Source organism: Equus asinus, chromosome 5 (assembly GCF_041296235.1).
Source record: "Equus asinus isolate D_3611 breed Donkey chromosome 5, EquAss-T2T_v2, whole genome shotgun sequence".
NCBI lineage: Eukaryota > Metazoa > Chordata > Mammalia > Perissodactyla > Equidae > Equus > Equus asinus.
The window spans coordinates 78,062,680-78,087,731 of NC_091794.1; the positions used below are offsets into that span (position 1 = coordinate 78,062,680).

The 25,052-nt window shown below is 47.0% G+C and overlaps 3 protein-coding genes across 12 annotated transcripts; 2 read left to right on the plus strand and 1 right to left on the minus strand.

Annotated features, from left to right (window-relative positions):
* The first annotated feature begins 1,514 nt into the window (after window positions 1–1,514).
* On the plus strand, window positions 1,515–13,295 carry PRDX1 (peroxiredoxin 1). Of its 4 annotated transcripts, none has more exons than XM_070510029.1 (6): window positions 1,515–1,922; window positions 4,090–4,206; window positions 6,466–6,619; window positions 6,968–7,090; window positions 7,686–7,816; window positions 12,943–13,295. In XM_070510029.1, exons 2-6 carry the CDS (start codon window positions 4,101–4,103, stop codon window positions 13,026–13,028), a joined length of 600 nt encoding a protein of 199 aa, XP_070366130.1. In that variant the 5' UTR covers window positions 1,515–1,922; window positions 4,090–4,100; the 3' UTR covers window positions 13,029–13,295. The 4 variants fall into 4 exon arrangements, with proteins under 4 accessions (XP_070366130.1, XP_070366131.1, XP_014688804.1 ...); XM_070510030.1 differs by having other exon boundaries at window positions 1,519–1,922; window positions 4,093–4,206; XM_014833318.3 differs by having other exon boundaries at window positions 1,899–2,124.
* MMACHC (metabolism of cobalamin associated C) lies at window positions 10,629–18,538 on the minus strand. Of its 3 annotated transcripts, XR_011503419.1 has the most exons (5): window positions 18,381–18,538; window positions 16,420–16,614; window positions 15,513–15,665; window positions 13,785–15,023; window positions 10,629–10,764 (listed from the first exon to the last, which is right to left on the minus strand). XR_011503419.1 is itself a non-coding variant. In XM_014833315.3 (4 exons), exons 1-4 carry the CDS (start codon window positions 18,459–18,461, stop codon window positions 14,604–14,606), a joined length of 849 nt encoding a protein of 282 aa, XP_014688801.1. In that variant the 5' UTR covers window positions 18,462–18,538; the 3' UTR covers window positions 13,356–14,603. The 3 variants fall into 3 exon arrangements, 2 of the variants coding, with proteins under 2 accessions (XP_014688801.1, XP_044626610.1); XM_014833315.3 differs by lacking the exon at window positions 10,629–10,764 and having other exon boundaries at window positions 13,356–15,023; XM_044770675.2 differs by lacking the exon at window positions 10,629–10,764 and having other exon boundaries at window positions 13,356–15,023; window positions 16,420–16,562; window positions 18,381–18,494.
* Window positions 18,539–18,628: 90 nt separating this feature from the next.
* Window positions 18,629–22,194, plus strand: CCDC163 (CCDC163 homolog). Of its 5 annotated transcripts, none has more exons than XR_011503421.1 (9): window positions 18,741–19,249; window positions 19,344–19,377; window positions 19,562–19,752; window positions 19,864–19,945; window positions 20,109–20,295; window positions 20,409–20,476; window positions 20,775–20,842; window positions 21,527–21,654; window positions 21,905–22,194. XR_011503421.1 is itself a non-coding variant. In XM_044770679.2 (8 exons), exons 1-8 carry the CDS (start codon window positions 19,172–19,174, stop codon window positions 22,010–22,012), a joined length of 813 nt encoding a protein of 270 aa, XP_044626614.2. In that variant the 5' UTR covers window positions 18,629–19,171; the 3' UTR covers window positions 22,013–22,194. The 5 variants fall into 5 exon arrangements, 2 of the variants coding, with proteins under 2 accessions (XP_044626614.2, XP_044626611.2); XR_011503423.1 differs by having other exon boundaries at window positions 18,765–19,249; window positions 19,565–19,752; window positions 21,905–22,192; XR_011503422.1 differs by having other exon boundaries at window positions 18,766–19,249; window positions 21,527–21,605; window positions 21,905–22,044.
* The last annotated feature ends 2,858 nt before the right edge of the window (window positions 22,195–25,052 follow it).

Genomic DNA, 25,052 nt, shown 5'->3' on the forward strand with positions numbered 1-25,052 from the left:
TGGGCCCAGTCAGGGCACATGTGCAGGCCATTATGTAAGGAATTCAAGGTACCATTACATAGCGAGTTCAATATAACATGCCATTACATGACAAGGTCAAGGTGCCATAACAGGATCAATGCAACATGCCATTCATTACACAGTGAGGTCAAGGAACATGTTATTACATAACAGGTCCATGTTAACTTTTGGACACCTGAAGCTGGAGCAACCTGTGGGGGTCTTGCTGCAACCGTGTAAGTCTCACTGTAGGACAGCAACACTTGCAAAAAATGAGGACATCAACCTCTGAAAAACAGCACATTTAGTTTTCTCCTTGTCCGGAAAACATTTGACAGACTAGGCTAGTTATTGATCAGATTCTCAGTAACTTGCCTGTTTCCCTGTCACAACAGTAGTACTTATTAGATACTCTTGTTTTATGTCAAGTGCTCTTTCATGACTTGGGTATGAAACCGGCTCAACACAAGGTTGACATAAGGGAAGCCATATTGTAGAAAAGAGACCATGTTGTAACTTTGAATGTCCTCTGACTAAGCCAGCTGGATTTGCACCCTCCAGGAGATTCACCTGTTGTCTGGATTTTATGACCCCTCCTAGTGCATATACCTCCCAGCTGTGATAAGACGATAACTTTGTTCTTTTTCATTCCTTAGGAATGTGATGACCCCCCAAACAGAGAGTCTATGCTGATAGCCATCATCAATGAAAACTGAAAGATCTGCTGTGGCAACTCTGGGTCTGTAACACCAGAGGGTCAACATTCCTAACCCCTCCCCTATGACCCACTGGCCTATATAACTGCTTCAAGATTCTGTGCCCCCCTGAAGATGGTTCTTTTGGACATTAGTCAGCCATCTTCCCTCTTGCTGGCAAGCTGTAATAAAATGCCCTTTCTCTGCCACCATCTTGCCTCTTGACAATTAGCTTTTATCTCATGGTGAGCAGATTGTGCCCATTGTGTGCTAACAGGTATACAGAGATGGATGTGACCCAAACCCTACCCTCCAGAAAGTCAGTCTAGCAAGATGAGGCAGACATCTAAACAAATAAAATAGCTTAAAACTCTTTTGCCTATACAGGCTGTTTTTTGGTCACAAAGGAGGGAACGGTCACTTCTGTGGATGAGACAAGGTCAAGAACAGTTTCAGAGGCAGTAATGCTTCAGCTGAGTCTTTAAAGAAGTTTTCTCTTGGCCAACTAGGAGGGAGCAGATTCTTCAGACAGCTTGAAACCACTACACACAATTCTGAATATTACAATCAAGGAACAAGGAAAAGTTATAGTAATAATAATAGCTAACACTTATAATGTATAATAAGAAGAGTGCTAAACAAGCTACAGAGATGACTTCAACAAAAAATTATAGTATTTCCATTTTACAGGTGAGAAAAGCGAGGGCAACGGATTAAGACTCTTGCCTGAAGGCCACCCATAAAATGACAGTGAGTTTTAACTCAGGAAATTGACTACAGAGCCCTAGTTTTTTTAACCACAAACCAGAGGAGTGACATGATCAGATTTCAGCGAGATTTCTTCCAGACATAGTGAAAGGGATGGATGGGAGATGCAAAGCAACAATTCTGTTATCAGAACAATAAAGGAGGCTATCTAAGCAGTGACGGTTACTGAGGATCAGCACTAGGGCAGAGGTTGCGGAGACTGGGGCAGAATATTTGAGAAATATTTGGGCAGACAGCTCTCGGGGCTTGGTGTGGTTAGACGTCGTCCTCCGTGGGCAGCAGCGAGGACTCTTACTCTGGTTTGGGCTTTGGGGGCAAGGCCCGCAGGGGGCCCCCTCAGAGATCCCGGATTATCGGAGGCGTTTGAGCTTGCAGGCGGTCAAGAGGTTCCCGCCCCGACCGCAGCCTGCAGAGAGTGGGATGGCTATCTTCGGCGCCGGAGCGCGCCCCACCGCCAGGGTAAGCGCTGAGTCATTCCGGCGGGGCGCGATGGGTAGGGTCGGGGCGGAGCTCGAGCCAAATCCCCCTCCCCTCTCCCCCTTCCGTACCCCCGGCCCGCTCTGACTCTCGCGAGAGCCGTGCAGGCTATAAAAGCAGCGCCTCGCGCGTGCTTCGCGCATCGTCTTCCTGCCTGGCCTTGCTGGTTTGTGCCTCCGAGTTGGTGAGTGTGTGTGGGTAGCGCGGCCTTGCCGGAGCAAAGCTCCCCACTCCCCGCTGGGCGCTTTTTCCTTCTCCTCCCCGAGGCCTGCCTGGCTCAACTAGGGGCGGTATGATGGGGTAGGCGCCCCGGCGAGGCCTGGCGCTCGAGTGGTTGGGAGGTACACGCGCTTTCACGGGCCCCCGCCTTTTGTGGGTGCGCGGACCTGATTGAACCCCGAGGCTAACGTCGACTCAAGTCGTCTTTTTCCCCGGCAACCCTGGCAGAGGGTGCTGATTGGCTTGGAGTCGCAGCAGGGTCTGCTGGTGGTGGTGGGGTCCTCTGGACTAGTCTTTTGTCGGGCGGGGCGTGACGGGTTCAGGAAGTTTCTAGAATGGATCTGGAAATTGATCTGAGGCTAACTCGTGTGTTGTGTGGCAAGGGTAGATGCTGTTCCCTGTCCTGAGCCGTAACTAACTGGAGCTTCGGATTCCCTTCCCTGTCGTTTTCCCACTTTCCCACTTGGGGTTTGTGGTGATCCCCAATGCCCTGGTGAAGACTGCGGACTCTTCTCTGCTGGTGCCTTCCGGAGTGCTAGGGTGGGGGTGATGATGGGAGTGGCGGGAGAGTACCTGAAGTGGAGTTCGGGGGCGTGGCTTTCCCCAGGGAAATTCTTGGGCAGACCCCTTAAGGGCGCCCACACTGGCTGGAAGTCCATCAGCCTTTCCCAATTGGTCGGACTTTAGTGGATGTGGGGGAAACAGCTTGAAAAGCAAGTTGGGGCAAGGCGGCCGTTTGTGTTAGGGTCACACCTATGTTTCGTTGCCCAGTTGTAGCCTGCCTTACTGCTTGGTTTTTGTTGCTGTTATTGAAGATGTTAAGCAGTAAAAAGTTTGCGTTGATCGGTTCTCGCAACGTTTCTTTTGGTTGTGGTGATATATATGAAACAAAACCTTTGGGACTTGTAACGTTAGCTTCTTGGGGTTTTCAAACCCGTAGGTTACTAGGTTAAATCTTAACTCCTTATCTTGGTGTTGACCTGGTGAATCCAGTGTAGTATTGCTTTTTTAGCGATAAATCGACTCTTGTTCTACTTATTATTACCGCGGGATCTTGGCCCTGAGGTCAGGAACCTTTTTTTTTTTTTTTATTTTAAAGATTGGCACCTGAGCTAACAACTGTTGCCAATCTTTTTTTTTCCCTCCTGCTTTTTTCCTCCCCAAATCTCCCCAGTATGTAGTTGTATATTTCAGTTGTGGGTCCTTCTAGTTGTGACATGTGGGACGCGCCCTCACCATGGCCTGATGTGTGGTGCCACACCCACGCCCAGGATCTGCACCGGGTGAACCCTGGCCCACAGAAGCACAGCGTGTGAACTTACCCACTTGGCCACGGGCCGGCCCCAGAAACCCATTTTTGAAAGGACTTCTAGGCCTTTAGCATAGGACTTAAAGATTGGAAATTGAGCAGAGGCCAGAATCCTGATCTTGCTAGTTAAAAAGTTGGATTGACTTTATAGTATGTGCTGTCTTGGGCAAATCTTCCTGGAAAAAGATTGTGCACCTGCCAAGTTTTAAAGGCAGATGGAGGCGCAAAAGGGCAACATGGTTGCTTGTGGGAGTCAGGTGTTGGTGGCATTGTGCGTTTGGGTTCAGGTTTGAGAGTCCACAGTCATTCCCCCCAATAATAAAAATACAGAAGAAAATGCCATTGCACAGATGATGGTTCAGGAAGAGTAATAGAGGTTACTTCAATTTATAAAGAAATTGCTGTTTTTAAATGAAAAGAAAAGCTGAGATTCAGAGGTACATAAGCTGTTTTTGTTTCAGAAATTGGGAAGTTCAGCTTAGGCTTCTTACTAACGTAAAGGTTATATATTCAGGGCCACTGAACAATTCCTTTTTTCTACCACTTACTGTCTAAGTAGTTGGAGGGCATCGGTTATCTAGAAGAATAAGGCTTGCTTCTAATTTATTTTACGTTTTTCAGCAGATAGCAAGATGTCTTCAGGAAATGCCAAAATTGGGCACCCTGCCCCCAACTTTAAAGCCACTGCTGTTATGCCAGATGGTCAGTTCAAAGATATCAGCTTAGCTGACTACAAAGGTAAGAGTAATTACATTAGCTTCATTAAAATGGAATTATTTTACATTCTAGGGATGGCTTGTTTGATTTTTCTCTCTGTTATGTTTGATTGTAGAATGCTTTATATCTTCCAGGTTAAGGTCTTTAAGGGTGGGAGGCTGTTGCCTTCATGTTGAAGTGAAGTGATTATCAACAGTGATCACAGGGTAGATATCCTAGCTCCAGACTGCTTCTGGAGAAAGCACATGCTTCCTTATGCCTGGGCATATTAGCTCACTTATTTTCTCAATGCTCCTCCTCAGTTGTATTATTGGTGACATTCTCATGATCTCTGTGAGAGGCTTTCACCAGTTTAAAGTCTCAGAGCTCAAGTCTTTGGAGCTGTGACACTGTTCAGTTCAGTTTGTCACTGAACTGTCACACCTGCTGTATTATTAGGCAGAGGGCCTAGGCACATTCCCTTGACAACTGTTTTGTCCCCAGAGAAGAGATGATGTCACGGTTGGAACCACTTTCCTTTCTGTTAGTTTCATGCAGACACTGGGCAAGTTCTAATGAAGGTTTTCCTTTCCTTACCTAAAGCATTCCCAGAACAGCTAGGTCTTGTGGGACAATTGAGGATGTAGATTTCTTAGAATGCAAACTTGAAACTCAGGTGTCCAGTGTACCTTCCTTAGCGGTGTAGTAATCAGTTCCTGGAGTCAGCTTTTGGGTAGAACGGGTGACTGGGTTTGCTGACACATCACACTTGCTGGTTGGAATGAGAGCAGGTAAGTGGGGCCCTTTGGAGGGAACCTCCTCCTCACAAACAAGGTAAGTCAGTCGCACCCTAGAGAGGTGACTCTGGCCCAAGGGTAGAGGCATGAGGTTTAAGAAGAGCTGCTCTCTGCCCTCCAGGGCTTGACCTGCTGAGGCTTCCAAGTGCTTGTTAGGCAAAGCCCTGGAGAGGTTGTTTAGATGAGTTTCCACTGATTTGGTTTTCAAAGTGAATGTCAAAAGGAGCAGCCTGTTTTGGCTTTCAAACATGGCTGTTACCTGGAAATAAGTGAATCTTTGGAATTGTTCCAGTAGCTCAGCCCCTTAGGTAGGGTGAGAGTCTGCCTGGCTAGTTGAAGATGTACTCCATTTGGTAATGTGAGTGACTTAAGTAAAATTTCAACTACAGGGCTGGCCCCGTGGTCAAGTGGTTAAAGTTCCATGCACTCTGCTTTGGTGGCCTGGGGTTGTCAGGTTTAGATCCAGGGTGCAGACCTATGCCACTCATCAGCCATGCTGTGGAGGCATCTCACATTACAAAGTAGAGGAAGACCTGCACAGATGTCAGCTTAGGGCTGTTCTTCCGCAAGCAAAAAAAAAGGACGATTGGCAACCAATGTTAGCTCAGAGCAAATCTTCCCCACCAAAACAAAACAAAAAAATTTCAACTAGAAGTCATTATCTACTGGGAGTTTTGGAACTTTTGCCTTAGGAGATTTTTCTTTTCTTGTCCTATCAGGGTTGTTAGGAACATCTTTGTGCTGATTCAGGTGCTCATTTAAACCTTACCTGTCCCCAAACTGTGGCTCATTGTGGAAGAAGTGCAAAGGCTCTAATTTCGTGTTGGTCTCTTTGTGCCTCGTAGCAGAGATTCCAGCAATTCAGCTCTTTCTGGGCACTGATTGTAAGCTTTGCATTAGGCTATCCAGTAAATAATTGCCTCCTTGCTTTTGCCTTTCTTCACTGGGGAACTTGGTGTTTGTGCTAATTTTAACTACCCAGAGAAGATCAAAATTAGACTGAACAGTTTATTCTGTAGTTGGCTGCTAATATGGAAGCTGGAAAATAAAGCATGGAACTGGAAGGAACTTTTTTTCACGCATCCTCCTGCTGCAAGAGGTTCTGAAAGCAACTGTTAAGAGACCTGTCTTGAGCATCTTGGCATTTAGCAGTCGTTCTGTCTGCCATCAACTTCAGCTGCCGTAGGAAAATGTTCTTAGGTTTTCAGTGTCTCTAAAGCAAGGAAATCTGTTTCAGATACTAGCTTGAGGGGCTAGACCTGTGGCTGAGTGGTTAAGTTCGTGTGCTCCATTTCGGCGGCCCAGGGTTTCACTGGTTTTTGGATCCTTAGCTCAGACATGGCACCTCTCATCAGGCCATGTTGAGATGGCATCCCACATGCCACAACTAGAAGGACCCACAACTAAAAATACACGACTATGTACCCGGAGGGCTTTGGGAGAAAAAGGAAAAATAAAATCTTAAAAAAAAAAAAATACTAACTTGAAACTTTTTTTTCCCCAGGAAAGTATGTCGTGTTCTTCTTTTACCCTCTTGACTTCACCTTTGTGTGCCCCACGGAGATCATTGCTTTCAGTGATAGGGCAGAAGAATTCAAGAAACTCAACTGCCAAGTGATTGGAGCTTCTGTTGATTCTCACTTCTGTCACCTGGCTTGGTAAATCTCTTGGTCCATTTGGCATATTTTTTAACTAATCAGCAGCTTTGACAATAAACTGTGTCAGGTATTGGCTCCTGGCTCCTCATGGAAGGGAAGTGCAAAGGCTCTGACTTCCTCTTGATGCGCTCTTGTTACCTGGCAGCAGAGGAAAAGCGGCTTGGGTTGCAGCTGAGTGTACCCTGGTGACCCTAACTGTGCTCAGCCGTTCACTTTACTGTTGGAAAAAGTTTGAAGTTTTTTTGGGGAAGTTAGATTAGGAATGTTGGAAAAGGGGAAGGAATAGATAGTTAATGCTTTTGCTACACAAGAATTTGAATGTAACTCTGTGTGTGCTTTTTGCTGTAGGATCAACACACCCAAGAAACAAGGAGGACTGGGACCCATGAACATTCCCTTGGTGTCCGACCCAAAGCGCACCATTGCTCAGGACTATGGGGTCTTAAAGGCTGATGAAGGCATCTCATTCAGGTATATACCTCCTTAGGGGGCTGAGATTCATCAGGAGAATTACCTAGTTTGCCGAGGACCTTTAATTTGGAGAAAGGTAGAGCCCTGATTTATAGACTCCTTTCTCATTTCATTCTTTTTTCCCCAGTTGTATTGAGAAATAATTCACATACATCATTGTATAAGTTTAAGGTATACAGCATGATGGTCTCATTTCTTTCCTTTTTTTTTTTTGGTGAGGAAGACTCACCGTGATCTAACCTTCACTGCCAATCTTCGTATTTTTCTCTTGAGGAAGAGTAGACCTGAGCTAACATCTGTGCCAATCTTTGTCTGTTTTATATGTGGGTTGCTGCCTCGGCATATGATGAGTGGTGTAGGTCCATGCCTGGGATCCGAGCCCATGATCCCGGGCTGCGGAAGCAGAGCTCGCCGAACTTAACCACTACGCCATGGGGCCGGCCCCTCATTTCCTTCTGTACGCTGGGGCCTCTTCACTATGGGCAAGGCCAGTGCAAGTCTGGGAAACCAGCCCATTTCCATTGTTTCTCTATTCTAACAAAGTGGTTTCTAAACCTGTACTGCCTCTTCTTCAAATCTTCAATCTTTTTCCCAGGGGCCTCTTTATCATTGATGATAAAGGTATCCTTCGGCAGATCACTGTGAATGACCTTCCTGTTGGCCGCTCTGTGGATGAGACTCTGAGACTCGTTCAGGCCTTCCAGTTCACTGACAAACATGGGGAAGGTAAGCTAATCTGCCTGGTAGCAGGACAACAGAATAGTAGGGTGGGAAAGATGGTAGGAACTAAATCTGCTCAGTAAGAAAAGAGTGATTATGTCTCTTCAATAAATTAAAGTTTCTGGATTATAGTGGGTTGGAGGGGTGGGGTAATGGAAAAGCTCCGGGAGGAGAATATAAAGGCTTTTTGTTCTAATGGCATATTCCCAGCTTCTGTCCTGCTCATTTAGAATCACTCATTGCTGCAGATTTAACTTACTGAAGATTAAACTTATTAAAGGAGTGTAGGGAGATCTCATAGGTGTATAAAGGCAAAACAAAAGTTCAAAGGCAAAACAAAAAGGTCACTTCTAGAGATAAAACCTGCCATTCTTGACAAGTGTTTATTGGGAGAAGAGCTTAATCCCTCTCGTCCTTATTTGTTTTATTGGGGTTTTAAAAAATAAAGATTATATATGACCAGTTTTGAAATTTAGAAAATAAAATAGGACTAAGATAACTTACCGAAGACAATAGGCAGATACAGCTAATACAGTTCTATCTTTTAAAAATCCATAGTTAGACATTGTGGTTGCTGTGTTTGTAGGAATTAACAGTCACCAAATACTAAATTGTATAAATGTTTATTGTAAAAACTTTAAGTAGGGGGAAGGGTTCGGGCTAGAAGGTTTCAGATAAAATGTCAAGGTTCTTCGTTAGAAGTTTCAGGGTCAAAGATAATGTTTTTGTAAGTCTGTCCTTGTAAAATTTAAACATGACTGAGCAGATGCAACTTTATGGTGTTTATCCAGCATTTGCTAGAGTGTAGGCCCTTCTTTTCCTATTGCTCCACCACTAGTACTTCTCTCCTGGTGTATTCTCATTGCAGTGTTGTGATAAAGTACTGAACGGCTTGATCCCAGGTTTTGAGTTTGAAAGACTATAGCTTTTTGGCTTTGTCCCCCCCCCCCCCACCCCCCCTCCCCAGCCCCGAGTGTAGTAGTTAACTAGAATGAGACAGCCTTATCCCAACTGAGTTAAAGGATTGAGCTCCTGAGGCAGCAGGTGCTGGGTATGTGGGGAAACAAAATCTTAGATCCCCCTACCCGCCCAAGCTTAATGTAATTGAGGACAAGATAGTTAAGTGCTATTAATAGATTAAGTGCTGTTGATAGCAGATCAAATGTACAGGAGGATTTGGACAAATTTCTTGTCTTACTACACCTTTTTCTCTTTCTCTAGCGTATTAAGTAGTTCTCACTCCCTTTCTACAGCCCATTTCAGCTCTGATCTTGTGATTTAAAGAATTGGAAGTTGCTAGAGTGAATTAGTGGTTTCTGTTTGGGGGACCCAAAAGTGCTACTAGCTTAGCTAGAGTGGAAGGCTAATAGGAATCAGTGAGCATTGATACCAGAAGGCACTACTCACAGAAGCATGTGTGGGCTTTACCCTGGTGGATTGAAGGAGCAGACAGCTGCTGAGACTGCCCCCTAGTGGGGGGTGAGGTTCAGCGTGAAGTCTCTAGGAGCTGGGGAGGGGCCAGGTCAGCCCTTTACTGGACTTTCCTGGGACCTTGCATATATATAGGCTAGACTCTTGAACCCAAGCTCTTATAACTCTCTGAAGCTTGCTTCTTCAGACTCTGTCTCTGTTGGTCTCTGCTGCTTCCCATCCCACCAAAGAGGCACAGCTTTCTGTGTGCAGCCTTTTATGGCTTATAATATGACAGTTACCATTTGAGAGCCTGTGAATACCAAGCACTTTACACGTGTTGTTTATTTGACAAATAACCCTACATTTTTTTTTTTTTTGAGGAAGACCAGCCCTGAGCTAACATCTGCCAATCTTCCTCTTTTTGCTGAGGAAGACTGGCCCTGCCCTAAAATTTGTGCCCATCTTCCTCTACTTTATATGTGGGATGCCTACCACAGCATGGCTTGCCAAGCGGTCGGTGCCGTATCTACACCTGGGATCCGCACCGGTGAACCCTGGGCTGCCAAAGTGGAATGTGCGCACTTAACTGCTGCGCCACCAGGCCAGCCCTTATTTTTTTTTGAATTGAGATATAATTGACTTAAGATTTTACGAGTTTTAGGTGTGCAACATAATGATTTGATATCTGTATATCCTGCCTTCTTATTTTAAGGACCAATAAACCAATACTTACACACAGCACTTATTCATAGTAAATGTTGGAACTGGGATCCAAATTCAAAGCCGTCCTTTTTTTAGGTAATTAAAATGCTGAAAAAGTCATTGTTTAGGGCCTTCTGTGTTGGGTAAGTTGGTTCTCTCATACTGAGGTTGCCATGGCTGCTATCTTCTCCTTGGAGAGTTATGGTACTTCAGCTGCACTTGAAGCTGGTTTATGTGGGACTCAGCCAGTTCTCCTGGGCTCCATATTGATTCTGAAAAAGCAACACTGTTGGATATGAGTGAAACAGCCAAGTGTAGACCTTTCTGTCCTGTCACTAATTACTAGTATGGTCTTAAGTACCATGAGGCCTTAGTGCCAAGGGACTAAGTTGGCAAGGTCGGTCTTTCTGGTTCATTATTCCTCCTATCTTTGTGTTGTGATTTATAATTGGGCCATTGTAAAGCTTCATGTTTTCTTCCTAGACAGAGTGTCTTTCTGGTCCCCTTTTAGCACCTACTGCCAAACTTCTGGCTGGCTCGGGCCTGGTCTTTGCTTGCGTGCTTCTCTTTGTTCTCTGCATCTTGTGTATACTTAGGACCTGTGTTTTAACCTTTTGGTGCCAATAACTATGTAATAATCTAATGGAGATTTTGGGGAAGGAATGGCAGCCAGGTCTGCCATTTAATGCTTATTCATCCATACCTTGTTCCCAGACAGCTGGTTGCAGTCTGGCATCTGAGGCTATGACATCCTTCGACCAAAAGGGGCTTCCTCTCTCTCGCTTGAGCAAGTGAGACTTTTGCTGCTCCATTACTGGACTTTGGTGACTTTGTGTCTCCTAGAAGACAAATAGCAAATGGAAGTGGAAAATCAGAGATTGATCTCCTTGCCTCATTTTCCTCAGCTTCACCCAAGGAACGTTTGGCAGCTTAGGATTGTAGGGAAAGGTTGAAGGCTATGCTTCCTGTGTCCGTGTGTGAAACAGTCAAACGCAGACCTTTTGCTTACGTAGAGGTAGAAGGGAGTTACTTAGTGAAACAAGCAGGGCTTTCTGTGGCGCTCCTTACTGCTTTGTATTTCAGGCTAGCCAGTTAAAGAACACTGAGGAGGCAGGTTGGTTGCTGCCTTCAGATCTCTTGAAGGGCTGCCAGAGGGCGGAGCAGCTTAGTGTTGTGGGTTTACACAGTCCTAGCTTATTTAGGTTAATTTTTTCTTGGGTGTAGGCGCAAGTCATTTTTTTAAGGTTTTTTTTTTTTTATGAGGAAGATTCGCCCTGAGCTAACATCTGTGCTCATTTTCCTCTAGTTTGTATGTGAGTTGCCACCACAACATGGCTTGATAAGCAGTGTGTGGGTCTCCACTGGGATCTGAACCTGTGAACCCCGGGCCGCCAAAGTGGAGTGTGCAAACTTAACCACTGTGCCACTGGGCCAGCCCCTCCTTTGCCCACTTTTGAAATGGGTTGTATTTGTATAGAAGGGGATATTGATATATCGCATATCAGTTACATGATTTGAAAATGTTTTCTCCTACTCTGTGAGTTGTCTTCACTTTTTTTTTGGTGAGGAAGATTCACCCTGAACTAACATCTCTTGTCAATCCTCCTCTTTTTTTGCTTGAGGAAGATTAGCCCTGAGCAAACATCTGTGCCACTCTTCTTCTACTTTGTATGTTGGATGCCTCCACAGCATGGCTGATGAGTGGAGTAGGTCTGCGCCCGGGATCTGAACCTGTGAACCCTGGGCCGCTGAAGCAGAGCACATGGAACTTGTTCACGGGGCCAGCCCCATTCACTCTTTTGATTGTGTCCTTTGATGTACAGAAGTTCTTAATTTTGATCAAGTCCAGTTTGTTTTTTATTATTGCTTGTGCTTACAGTATCATATCTAAGAATATATTTTCAAATCCAAGGTCATGAAGGTTTTACCTTCCTATGTTTTCTTCAAAGTTTTAGCTCTCATGTTTAGGATGTTGATCCATTTTTGAGTTAACTTCTTGTATATGGTATGAAGTAGGGGTCCAGCTTCATTTTACATGTGGAAATCCAGCTGTTCCAGCACCATTTGTTGCAAAACATTTATTTTTATTTTTTCATTTAATTCTTTTTAGATTGGCACCTGAGCTAACATCAGTGGCCGATCTTTTTTTTTTATATCTTCTCCACAAAGACTTCAGTACATAGTTGTATATTCTAGTTGTAGGTCCTTCTGGCTCTGTATGTGGGACACTGCCTCGGTCAGCATGGCTTGATGAGTGGTGCCATGGCCACACGCCGGATCCAAACTGGTGAAACCCTGGGCTGCCGAAGTGCAGCATGCAAACTTAACCACTCAGCCGTGGGGCTGGCCCCGAAAAACATTTATTTATTTATTTTTTTAGATTTTTTTTTTCCCCTTATTCTCCCCAAAGCCCCCCAGTACATAGCTGTATATTCTTCGTTGTGGGTCCTTCTAGTTGTGGCATGTGGGATGCTGCCTCAGCGTGGCCTGATGAGCAGTGCCATGTCCGCGCCCAAGATTCGAACCAATGAAACACTGGGCCGCCTGCAGCGGAGCGCGCGAACTTAACCACTTGGCCACGGGGCCAGCCCCAAAACATTTATTTTTAAAAGGATGTATTTGAAGCATACGTAAAGTTATAGAGAACATATGAATGCCCATTTACTTATCTACTGTTAACAAACCTTAATATTTTGCCATATATGCTTTAGACAGATGATTTTTAGAACAAAGTATACAATTGAAGTTGTTACTTAATTTCTTTAAATTTCAAGTGCTGCATGAATAAATTAGGTAGAATAGTATTAGGGCTGTGGTGAGGATTAAATTATATGTTTGTAGTTAGCCTTCCACTAAAAGACTGAATGATCTTAAACTATAGGGTATGCTTCTTGGTGCCGTGGAGTGTTGAGGCTGTTTAAGGCTCAGTTTTGGTCTTGAGGCATCATTTGTCTGTGGGAGGAGAGAGGGCCTCACCACTGAGCAGGTTATCAATTAGTGGTATCTTTCTTTTGCAGTGTGCCCAGCTGGCTGGAAGCCTGGCAGTGATACCATCAAGCCTGATGTCCAGAAGAGCAAAGAATATTTCTCGAAGCAGAAATGAGTGCTGGGCCATTTTAGGGCCAGGCTGCAGTGGGCAGCCATGAAAAGAAAACTTCTTTTATTGTACTATTGTCATGCTTAAAATAACAACGCCTTAGACTCAGCCCAGATGTGATATGGGACAGGACAGGCCTTTCCTGCAGGGGTTGGGGAGGCCAGCCTGCTTTCCTCTGGAGGGAATGGCCCGAGTTGTGCTGTGGGGCAGGCCAACTGATGTGTACAGTACTGGGGCATCACTTTTGTAGTTTCTATTAAACTTGAACTGAGACCTTGTTGATTCTTCATTTTAGGGGGCCTTCGCCTTTGATTTTAAGAGGAATTTACTCTGTTTTCCTTTTTTTTTTTTTTTTTTTTTGAGGAAGATTAGCCCTGAGCTAACATCTGTGCCCATCTTCCTCTACTTTATATGTGGGATGCCTGCCACAGCATGGCTTGATGAGCAATGCGTAGGTCTGCACCCAGGGTCTGAACTGGTGAATCCTGGGCTGCTGAAGCGGAACGTGCAAACTTAACTGCTGTGCCACCAGGCTTCCCTCTGTTTTTCCCTCTTTTAGGGGAAAATGAGTAGTGAGAGCTGCCTCAGAATCAGGAAATTACATTGAGGGGAAATGCAAGTAGACACAGGGAATGGAGCTAAACCAAGATGTTAACATTTTGTTTCACTGTATATGTGAGGGAGCTCTAGTGTTGGCCAAGGCACTGCAATTTATGCTATAGGCTGGGTTGTAGGTTAAGGCCCCAGTGAGATTACATTTACCTTTACATTATTGGGAGGACTGCGTGAGAATCTGAAGCTTGGCCTCTTCTAATAAATGTCTGGTACTGGCTCTGTAAAAGATCAAAATTAGAGGTTTCTCTACCTTTGGAACTCAAAGTGGGAGGGGGAGACTTCTGGTATCAAAAGGACAGTGCTGAGTGCTTCTCGATTTCCTTGGGTTTGGGCACTGATTTGAGGGTAGTCTTGTTTTGCCCCTCATTCATATCATTGTTCTGAGTAAGGGTGTTGCAGGGGAGAAGGTGGGTTCCTCCTGGGCCCTTAGGCTAGGGAAGATTCAGAACTAAGGACCCTGTGTATTATGTGCCCTTCCAGACGCTTGCCTTTATCAGCTACCCCAGCCTTCCCACCCCTCCAGTATTCAGACAGTCAAGACCTCTGAGCAGCAGTATGGGATTTCCAGCGTCTTCAATAACAGCAGCCTACGCACGCTTACTATATGCCAGGCACTGTTTCAGAAGTACTTCACATGTATTTATTCAGTCCTCACAACAACCCAATGAGGCAGGTCCCATTATTTAGGGGATGGTTGCCCTTTAATTAACAAGAGGCGTCTTAGAGCCCTGCAGAGAAAGGGTAACAGGCAATAATCCCATAGTCCAAAGCAGGTGTGAATTCTGCATCTGCCTTAGTCTTTGATTTGTGTCTTGACAAAACTTTGAGCCTTAATTGAAGACCTATAATTCTTTTATCAAAAATAATCATCTTGTACCCAAAATAAAACCTCTTGCCTTGCCAAAGTCAAATAAGTCTTAGCGAGTACCACTGTCATAAATAGGGATCCCACAGGGAAGGAGGGTATCAAGGGCCAGGGGATGTAGGTGGTGAGACCCTGGGGCTGAGCCAACCCCGGGCTCTGCTGGGTTTTGGAGGCTGCTTGGGTGTGAGGGTGGTACAGGGAAGCTCTACAGAAGGAGAGCCACGCTCCTCTGAGGGCTGGGCCAAGCCCAACAAGGCAAAGCGCTGGGCAGGTGGGGTGGAAAAGTAGGCCTTCTGCTCTTCAGAGTAGCGCTCCTGGGGTGTCACGGCATCCCGGTATGTCCAGTCACGCCAATGGAAATTGAAGCCTTCAAGTAGGGTAATTCGGTCAGCTCTTGTAGGTACACAGTCAAGAGGCTTCATGGGTGGCAGATCGGGCACCTCTATTCCTGGCAGCAGCAGCACCCCTCGAATGGCAAACCAGCCCCCAAATCGGGGATGTATGCACACGCCTGATATATGCTGGGAAGAGGGTAAGGAAAATGTCATGGAGGTCACCTTGTCACCAAGTCCAACTGCCATCACTGCAAGCTAGGTTTTGTTCACTTCTCACTCAACAGACACTAATTTCACATGTAAGCCTATGTCACTTTTGTGGCTGGCTTGGCCCCCATTCCCTCTGGACAACCCTTTTCCTGAGCTAACTGGCCTTGAAGAGTTCCCTGAGCTGAGCCTCAATCAACTTCCCAGTTTCACTGGTCTGATAACCACTCAGATCCTCCATCCTTTAACAGGGTTTTAAGAACAGACTAAGTTCACTGAACTGATGTGTCTCCAGGTAGACTCCAGAAAGCATTTGGGCTGGATCCCTGGCCAGGGCACACCTTTGTCCTGGATTGTGTCTACCAACTTCTTTACCCAGGGGAGGTGGAGGAATGTGGGACCTGATATCTTCAGGGGCCTTTGCCATTTTCTCTCTTAGTCCCTACTCATTCACACTCGGTCTCTGACCTGAGTTCCCCAGGGGTCAGCTTCCACATCTTGTCGTTGGTAGTAGTAAGCAGCCCCTGCCACGTGAGCTGCTGTCTGAGCCAGAATCTTGGGGCGCCGGTTGGGGTGTACCTCGTAGTCAGCGATGACTTCCATCTGTAGCTCTGGAAGGCTCTGGGATAGAAGACAAGATGGAAGCTCCCTTCAGCATGAGAGGAATCATGACCTTGCCCTAGAGAGCCCTGATCTGTGTTAACACTGTCCTGTCCTCGGAAGTCATGTTTAAAGGAAGAACGTGACCTTAAACTTGGAGTGGGCGTAGGGGTAGGGAGCTCCAGTGTGAAGAAAATGATATTCTGTCTAGGAGGGCCCATGTTTGAAGGGAAATATACAAGGTCTTCCACAGAAACTTCCATTATGAGGGGTGACTTGGCTCTGCCCTCCACAGTCCCAGTGTAGGGGAAGATCTGGCCCACCTTTGGGGAGACCCAGTGTATATGTACATATGTGTGTGTACATGTGAGTGTGTGGTAGGGGACTATTGTTCTGTCCTCAAAAGACCCCAGAGACGGCATTAAACTTCCAGGTCTAGGGCAGACAGGTGAGAGATGCCTGGGGAATGTTGGGCTTATTCCTATTTCACTTGGAAGCCAAGGGAAGTCTGGTCTGGGGTTCATACAGTTGCCTATCAGTGTAGGGTGAGTGCTATTGATTTCAGACCAGAGTGGGTGCTGCTGGAAGAAATGGGCGAACCTGGGATGAGAAGGCAGAATAGGGAAGGATCACAATGTCAAGGCAGGCTTTAAGGTATCTTTCCACCTGAGAAATGGCTCCTAACCCTAGGTAGGTCTAGATCCTGCAATGAGCTTGGAGGAGCTGGAAGCAGCTGCAGATTTGGAAGTTAGGGGAGGATATGAGCCTTGCTCACCTCTCTAACACGGCCCAAGTGGTAGGCCACACACTGGTCCACAGGGTCAGTCAGTGGTTGGAGGTGGCAGCTCTGCAGGAAGGGCTTGAGGGCCCGGTCAAACATGGCAGGTGTGCTGAGTACCAGGAAGGCCAGGGTAGGTCCTGGAAGGGGCAAGTGGAAGGCTGGAGGCAAGAGTGCATTATACCATGCCACCTGGAACAGAGAGAAAATTCAGGCCACACAGGAGGGTGAACTTAAGCCTTAGCTAAGCCTATACCTTAGCTTGGCATTCAAGGCCTCATATATCTTACCCCAACCTCCACCTCATTCATTCAATCAATGAATTTCTACTGATGCTGTGTGATGTGTTTATGGAGGATTCATCCGAATTTGAAAGGGAGTTTAGAATAGAGAATTCATGAACAACTAAGAAAAAAAGAAACTGATTGTACTGTGATTAGTGCAATGACAGGGCCAGATCAGGGTCCTCTGAAATTACAAAAGGCTTCTTGGAAGCTGAATCTTGAAGGCTGGGGAGGAAACTGACAGGCTAATGCAGGGAGGGGGAATCTGATGTGTATTCTAAACAGAGGTAACAGCATAAACAAAGACAGGGAAAAAGTACAGGGCATATTTGGAGAACAGCAAATTGTCTAGTTTGCCAGAAGTGGGTCTGTAGAGGGAAGCAGAGGGAAAGAAGGCTGGAGAAATCACTAGGAGCGCGATTGTTACTGACCTTGAATACCAATTTAAGGAATATGGATATAATTTGGTGACAGTGAGGGGCTAGCCATTGCAGATTTAAGATTTAATCAATCTGGCTGCAGTGTGGAGGATGGATTGGAGGCAAAATGACAGCAAGAAGGTTATTGCAGTAATCTAAATGAGAAATAGTGGCCTGGACCAGGCCATAGATGGGTTGGATGGAGGGAATGGATTTGGGAGATTCAGGAGACAGACTCCTAAAGGTCTTGGTGGCTGATTGGAGATGAGAGAAGTAGGAGCTTAGGAGGACTGGCAGGGCTCCAGATGGCTCTGTTCAGTACAATAGCTCCCACTACCCAGGTCTACCTCACCCACGAGATAGGCATCCTCACTCTCACCCATATCTGCCATCCACCACTGTCTCCACACTTTTACTCAAGCTGCTTGTGATATTTGGGATGTACGTAACCCTCCTTTCTTCCAGTCTATCTTTTCAGATATAGCTCAACTCCATTTTTTTCTGGGAAGCCTTATTTCTCAAGCTAGACCTAACCTATCTCTTCCTCTATATCATCCCCTAGCATTGCTGTGGGCCACTCAGTGGAAAGGGTGAGAATGGGCTCTCATAGGCATCAAGCTAAGGCTCAAGCTGAGCTGATTTAGCTTTGTGTCCAAGCATTTGGCTCAGTGCAGGGGTCACTGGATAAGGGGGAAATGGACTTATGTAAACAAAGGTAGATGGTGGTGCCAGACTTCTGTGTCAGGCGGGTGCAAAGAGTTTCTACACCCAGCCCAGCGCTGGTGATTGGCAACATCATGAATTATCCTTCTGTTGGTAGATGGAACAAACCAGTCAATTGTTTGCTTGTTCAACACCAGGAATGCCCTTCTCTCCTCAGATGACCTAAATCCTAGCCATGCAAACCTTCCAGGCCTTGCCCTCTCCTAACTCCTTCAGGAAGCTTCCAAAAGTGACTCTGGCCCCATGGGTCCCTTTCTTCCTGTAAGTTATGTAGGTGACAGAGCCACAGGTTACTGGATCATATGGTGTCTCCTATTCACCAATCTGGCATTATATGGAGGTAAAAGGACAAACGTGAGACTGCTTCTCCACACTTTTAACCCAAGCCCCGGCTGATATCCTGTCCCTGTAGGTCAGAAGGACACGGGGCCAGAGGAGCTCCGGAAGGATCAGAGGGCTCCCGGGCCTCACGCAGGTAGCACAGAGGCCATTCATACACCTTGCCCTAGTACAGAAATAGGGATAGACCAACCTGGAAGGGGTAAACTTCGAAGCCAAAAGGGCACAACGTGTCCTCAATCTTCTGCTGCAGCTCTGCAACTTGCGGCTCCATAGCGCGCCCTACAAGCTGAGCTTGCTGGGAAATGGAGTCTCAAGGACAACGTGGGCCGTTAAGTTTCAAGGTACTTGGACTCCATTTCCCAAGAACTACTGGGACCAGCAGCAGGAAAGCCTTAGCTTTGCGCGATGCATCCTGGAATACGTAGTTCATTTGGTCCTAGAGACAACCACAACAGAATCAGAAAGACTCGGTTTCCCGGCAAGCTTCACGGTGGAGGTGTGACTTCACATGTCGCTTCCAGGCAAACGTAGTTCCGCAGCCTCCAACGCCGGTTTTCTCCGCCAGAGGCGAACTCAGTTTCCCAAGTGGCGCTGCGGAAGGCAGTCCGAAGTTGGACTTTCCCGGCCTACCCAAGGGTTTGAACCCGGCGGCGGCAGTAGACGCTGGGACAGGTTCGGCGTGATGGCGTCAGTGTCCTGTATCTGGAGAGGTCTCGACCAAGACTCGGCACTTTCAACCCTTACCTGATGTCTGCATATCTGGGTATCCTGCTTTTCCCCCAGATCCCCAAGAACGCCTCTCCCCTGACTAGTCCCAGAGGCTCAGTTTTGGTCTGATAGTGCATCCCTACCCTTAGTATTGCATCTCTACTCCCCGTTTTCCATCTGACGTTGCGGTCTTTTCTGGGCCGTGCCTCGGGTGCCTCGGGCTGGGAGAGTGAGGGCACAAGACGCCGGGGAGCCAGACCCCTGCCGCAGGCTATGAGTAGGGGCCTGAGCTGGTCTGAGCAGCTCGACGCGCTTCTCAGTGCGACTGACGGAAATGTGGCCAGGATTAAGGTGAGGGGGCGCGCCTGAGGCCCCCGGTTTGGGGGTTTGGGTTAAGGGACTCTCATAAAGAGCTCACTGGCCTGTGCACTTGTGTCTTTTGTAGCAGCGGCTGTATCCCCTTGGGGTCTCTACCTCAGGTAAGTATTGCCCCCTTTTCTACTCCCCAGCCTTTTCGCTTTCCAGGATCTGCCTTTTTTCTAGTGCCTGTAACATCCACAATTCCTTCCAAATTCCATTTCCTTTCCTGAACAAACATGTGTCGTGCCCCCCCCCCCCCCAACTCCCTTAAGCCTTGCACTTGTCCCTTCCTTATTCCCTCAGCAGGAGATCTGACTGGGACTCGGACTTCCCCTCATCACTTGCCTCCCCAGTCAGGAGTCCAAGCACAAAAGCCTTGGGGTCTAGAGACTCCCATTGTCCCAGAGAGGCCGAGTTGGGCTGAGGCCCATAGTGCATCTTCTCTCTGGGATGAAGTTACTGTTCTCCGATCCCAGCTTCAATCCCAGGCTAAGGTGAGGCATGGAATCCTAGGTGTATATATGTGGTGTTTGTGTGAGATGAGGATACCAGGTGTTGGGGAAGCCCTTTACTCAGTAGCTCATGTGGTGTTTCTGCCTGGGTAGGTGACTGAGGCTCTAAGGCAGGCTGTGCAGGGTCTGCTGGAAGAGCGAGAGCAGCAGAAGTACCAGATCTGTACCCTGGAAGGTATCTGGCCATTTTTTTTTTCTTTATGCACACATCCTCATATGTATGCACACAATTTTGTTGCACACTTATGTGTGTGCTTGTGTCTTGATTTGCGAGTGGAGTCTCTAGGCTTATATGTGAAGCTTTTAGAGGGGCTGACCCCCAACTTGTCCCACTATAGCATCACTAAGGTTGCTGCAGAAGGGCCCAGAGCAGAGAGTCCTTCTCCTGGAGCAACGCCTGGAGGGGCTAAGAAGGGAACTACAGGGCCTTCGAAGCCAGGTGCAGGAACAGGCCCAAACCCAAATACAGACGGGACCACGAAAGTGCAGTGCTACCAGTGGCCTTCACCAAGAGCTGCAGAATGAGTAAGCAATGGGCAAGACCTTTCCTTTTTCTGGCCTCTGAACTCCTGGTATTCTGGTAGCCTCCTCTGGCCTTGTTGACTGCCTTTAGAATGACACTGCTGTCATCTTTGCAGGCGGCAACTGCTGTGGGAGGAGTCAGAGATTGTGTGGGAGGAATTGAAGTTGCTGCGGAACCAGCTGAGTGAGTAAAAGATTGGGAGTGGGTATGAGTTCATCTGTCTGTCCGCTTTTCTGGAAAGGCTTCTTGCTTTCTCAGTAGGTGGTCATAGCTCTGACTGCTTGAGCTACTCAGAAGTCTGGCCAGGTATTTTGTTGTGCCTCCCATGGTGTAAGTCTAGTCTCCCCAGACAGCTAGGAAGCTTCCCAACAGCTGGACCAGAATGCTTCTGTCTCAGTTTTCAGCACTGAGCTGGGCACAAGGCAGGGAGGGGGAAGGGAAGAAGTTGGAGAACAGCCCCCTTATTTTCTTTCATCTGTAGGCCAGCACCAGGAGCTGCTGCTGAAACAGATGGCTCAGGGGCGGCAAACTCAGGCCCGTGGCTGGAAGGTAGGACCAGGATTGGACCTATCTCTTCATATCTCCCTGTGGAGGCCCCTTATTTTCTTTGTCTGTCCTGTTCTGCAGGCAGGCCAGGATACCCTCTTCCACCCCTATCTCTTTTCCTCTCTTCCCTGTGCTGACTCCACCTCCCTCCAAAACTCTTCTTCCCAAGCCTTCTGCTCCAGGCCATGAGAAACTGTCTAACATGAGGGTTCCAAGTGTGCTGAAGAAGCCAATCATGGGGAGGGGGGTTCCTCCTGGAGAGGGAGAGGTTTGGTCCTACCTGGGCCCATGGTCTGGCAGATATTGAAGCAGCTGCAAAGTGTCCAGGTGGGCAAGGGTCATGCTCTGGAGGCTGCCAGGACAGAGACCCAGGATGCCCGGCAGGAGAACGACCTCCCCAGGTCAGGGGGTATGGGTGCTTGTGGCATTGGAAGGGATTTGTCTCACAGAGGCCAGGCATTGGAGATCAAAGTTCAGCAATCCCAGATTTGACATGGGCTGGTAGGGGCGGTATGAGCATCCGGGTTATAGCCCATAAGGGCAGTAGTGGACATTCTTTACTTGTCACTGAAATATCTTTATATGTTTGGAGGATAAAGGGAGAGGAGACTAGAGGACTCAGGAAGAGGTAGCGCCCCCTTGACCCACCATCATCATTTCTTCCTCTGATTCTGTTCCCCTTTCTAGGACCTCTGTTCACGTCCTCCAATATGAGCTGCCCCTGGCTGCCACCTTCGCCATGTCTCTTTCTTCATCTAGCTCTGAAGTCAGTCTTCGGGACAGTAGCTGGGAAGTTTTAAGGAAGCTAGGTGGGGGTAAGGGCAGGGATCCCAGTTTTGGGGGAGGCTGAGTCTGAATGATACCTGGATCTCAGCTGCCTAATTGTTTGGCACTGGGTAGAATGGAGTCTCTGCCTCTTTCTTTGTGAATCCATCAACCTCTGTTGCTACTTATCCCAAGTCAGGCCTATACATCTCTCCCCGTCAGACAGGACCAGGGCCTAGTTCTGTGTGTATTACAGTGCTTGCTGATGGTTTGTCCTCTCTTCCCTTTCTCTCCTTTTAGATCTCCAGGGGAACACCCTTTCTAAACCAGAGCCCAGCAACTTTCAGCTCCAGGCCCATAGCCTTGAGCAGAAGGACCTATCCTTTAAGGACCCCAAGATGCTCCTGAGTGACCTGTAAGAACTTGTAAGACTAGTAGGATGAAGTCTTCTTTGCTCCCTTTCTCTTCCACGGCCCTCTTTCTGGCCCCCCTGCCCCTCCCCTCTTAATCTCCCCTCCCTACTGGGACTTGTCACTGCCTGCCCATCCCTGCCCACTAATTTCAATAAAATAAAATGGTTTAACCCTCCTAGATGTCTTTTCTCTGACTCGGCACCCCCATGGGATAGACTCAGCTATACCTTTTCTTCCTTCTGTTACTTGACTGCTTCCTGCCACCTCTCTCTCTGAAATCCAAGTTCATAGACATTTAGAACTGTAACTTCTGAGTGTAAGCCCTGTGCTCACTGGAACTTGGAAGGAGATGGGAGGTCTCATTTTGGTGGGTAGAATGAGGTAGGACAGTGCTCTGAGGCAGTACTGCTGTGGGGATGCAGAAAAGGGCAAGACATTCTGGTGGGCCCTGGACCTGGGCAACACAAGGCTTCCTCTCCTCCTCTCCAGCTGCTGCCTCTTGAGGCTTACTCCAGGCCCTCCACACCTCCTCATCCTCAGCAGCTCAGTCTGCATTTCTGCAGCAGTCTCCTCCCTGGTCTCTCTTGCAGTCTCTCTGCCTCTAATCCAGTGGCTTTCAGAATTTTTTGACTATGACCTCCAGTAGGAAATACAGTTTACACTGTAGCCCAGTAAACACACATGTATATGTTTATTAACTGAAATAAATTTCATTATTCAATAGGAGTGATGCACTCTGATATTCAACAAATTTCGTTATTCAGTAGGAGTGATGTACCAAAAAATGCCTTGTGGCTATTGGTTCTAATCCTTCCTCCACTTGGTTGCTCTCTGGAAAGTATATCTTCCTAGGTAGACTAAGGGCAGCTTTACTTTCTCCTTTCCTGGGTGTTGTATTCTAGATAGTTCAGTCCAGGGTTTTCTTAGAAGCAACAGCATCTCATTGAGGTCTCTTCCACTACTAAATACGGTCTTGTGTCACTTAACGATGGGGATATGTTCTGAGAAGTGCATTGTTCTGAGAGATGCATCGTTAGGCAATTTTGTCATTGTGCAAACACCATAGAGTGTACTTACACAAACCTAGAGGGTATAGCCTACTACACACCTAAGCTATATGGTACTAATCTTATGGGACCCCTGTTGTATATGCAGTCTGTCATTGACCAAAATGTTGTTCTGCAGTGCATGACTTTATAGCCAAATGATAATGCCATACATCCCCTAAGTGGATTTTTTTTTAGCATGATATGTACTGGTATGTATTTGCCCTGAACCGAGATGCCCGGTGGGCTCATGTAAAGGTCTCAGCTCTTAGCTCAGTCTAGCTGAGAAGAGGAGACAGTTATGTGAAATGAAAGCATAATAAAAGGCTGAGGTGAGTAGGGCTGGAACTACTTCCTGTTGTGGGGTGCATTCACGGCCCTGGCGTAACTAGCAAACAGGTCATGAAGAGTAGGCCCTTCACACCTGAATAGCTATAAGGCAATCCCTCAGCATTAGGGAGATTGCTGAGAATAGAATGATAGAGATCAGACCTGGGTCTAACAGAACCTGCTCAAAAAACCAAAAACTTCCCATCCAGACTCCTCTTCCTTCTGAAGCAAGTGCAAGGAACCCCTGTCTTTTACATCTTTCACTGGCCAGGTGATACATCTGGCATGGTGGCATTATTCGATTGTCCTTGCTACCAGTGCCCTAGTTATTTATCAACTACTTTGTATCAGGCTCTGTGGGAGAAAAGTTTGCAAGGATACCAGGGCTCTAACAACGGAAACAGAAACAGTACTGTGGAACAATGGTATTTGAACGGTCACCAGGTGGCAGCACATGATTTGTTGCCAGAAGAATGATACAGAAAAGGCTTTGGGCCAAGGGGACTGGGCTAGGGAGGTCTCTTCTGTCAGAGATCCTGTGAACAACCAATCTTCCTAAAACATGTCCTGTTAAGGCTACTCTCCTGCTCAAGAACTTTTGATAGCTCTCACAGCATAAAAAAGAAAGGACAAATTTGACATTTAATCCTAACCCACATTTAACCCTTTCTCCATTTTTATCTCCTACCACACACCTTTCTTAAACTTTATTGCCACCAGGAATGCACACCACCTATACTCCAACTATTCAAATCCTGCTCATCTGTGAATACACTTCCAGAAGGGGGCAAGTCTAAAGATGTCTGAAAGGAGGTCTCTAACTCAAGGGAGAGCTGGTGCAGGAAGGCCGGAACTCCACTGTTTTTTTGCCTGCTCTTCCCCCTGGAAGCCCGAGTTCTGTTCCAATGTGCTCAAGCATGAGATTTTGAGCACCTGAAATCAGGCATACGGAAAGCATGAGGAAATAGGTGCCTGTTGAACAGATGATTAGAATTCTTATTCCCTACCCAGCTCTTTCAAAATCCTGTTTTCAAGCCAGCTCAAGTGTTAACTCCTCCACGAAGCCTTCACGGAATCGAATCTCTTAGTGTAGATGAATTACTTCCTTACATTTTGTTTAACCCTACTCATTGCTTTTACTATCTCAAGTCGCTAGTAATTGTTTATATATTAGTCCTTCTCCCCCGCCCCCCAAACTGAGATCCTGCAGGACGCCGCATTCATATAGGTTTTCCTCATTCAGATGGTCCTTACTAGGCTGTAGTTTCACCAACCCAAAAGCCGCGCCAGTCGTATCCATTTTCTGTTGGTTTTATCAATTACCAATCGCTTATATGTTTGGCATTTTGATTGGTCCGTTTTGTGTTTACTCTCCCGCCCTCTGAGAGACTGCTCGACTTGGGTTTCCCCCAGGTGTATTCCCTCCTCCTTGGTTCCGCCTTTCCAACACACTGCCTCTTCTGTTTTTACCTTCACTTCCTTCCTATTGGGTCCCTCCGTCCTCCAGAGTTGGCGCCTAGGGCTGTTGATTGGCTTTTCTAGACGCCCATTGTGCCCACCCTCATACCACGTGGCATGCCTAACGCTAACTGGGCAATTCCTCTAGCTCGTTTATCAAGGATTGACGACTCATTGGCTGCTCTGAGAGGGGCGTGGCCC

Excerpts from the sequence above, each read along its gene's own strand:
- CCDC163 (XM_044770676.2), top strand. The coding sequence starts at position 19,172 with ATGAGTAGGGGCCTGAGCTGGTCTGAGCAGCTCGACGCGCTTCTCAGT. Across the intron at positions 19,378-19,561 it reads CCTTGGGGTCTCTACCTCAG|CAGGAGATCTGACTGGGACT; the intron begins GTAAGTATTGCC and ends TTATTCCCTCAG. Across the intron at positions 20,296-20,408 it reads CACCAAGAGCTGCAGAATGA|GCGGCAACTGCTGTGGGAGG; the intron begins GTAAGCAATGGG and ends TCATCTTTGCAG.
- MMACHC (XM_014833315.3), bottom strand. The coding sequence starts at position 18,461 with ATGGAGCCGCAAGTTGCAGAGCTGCAGCAGAAGATTGAGGACACGTTG. Across the intron at positions 16,615-18,380 it reads TCGAAGTTTACCCCTTCCAG|GTGGCATGGTATAATGCACT; the intron begins GTTGGTCTATCC and ends TCTCTGTTCCAG. Across the intron at positions 15,666-16,419 it reads ACTTGGGCCGTGTTAGAGAG|AGCCTTCCAGAGCTACAGAT; the intron begins GTGAGCAAGGCT and ends CTTCTATCCCAG.
- PRDX1 (XM_070510029.1), top strand. The coding sequence starts at position 4,101 with ATGTCTTCAGGAAATGCCAAAATTGGGCACCCTGCCCCCAACTTTAAA. Across the intron at positions 6,620-6,967 it reads CACTTCTGTCACCTGGCTTG|GATCAACACACCCAAGAAAC; the intron begins GTAAATCTCTTG and ends TTTTTGCTGTAG. Across the intron at positions 7,817-12,942 it reads CACTGACAAACATGGGGAAG|TGTGCCCAGCTGGCTGGAAG; the intron begins GTAAGCTAATCT and ends TTTCTTTTGCAG.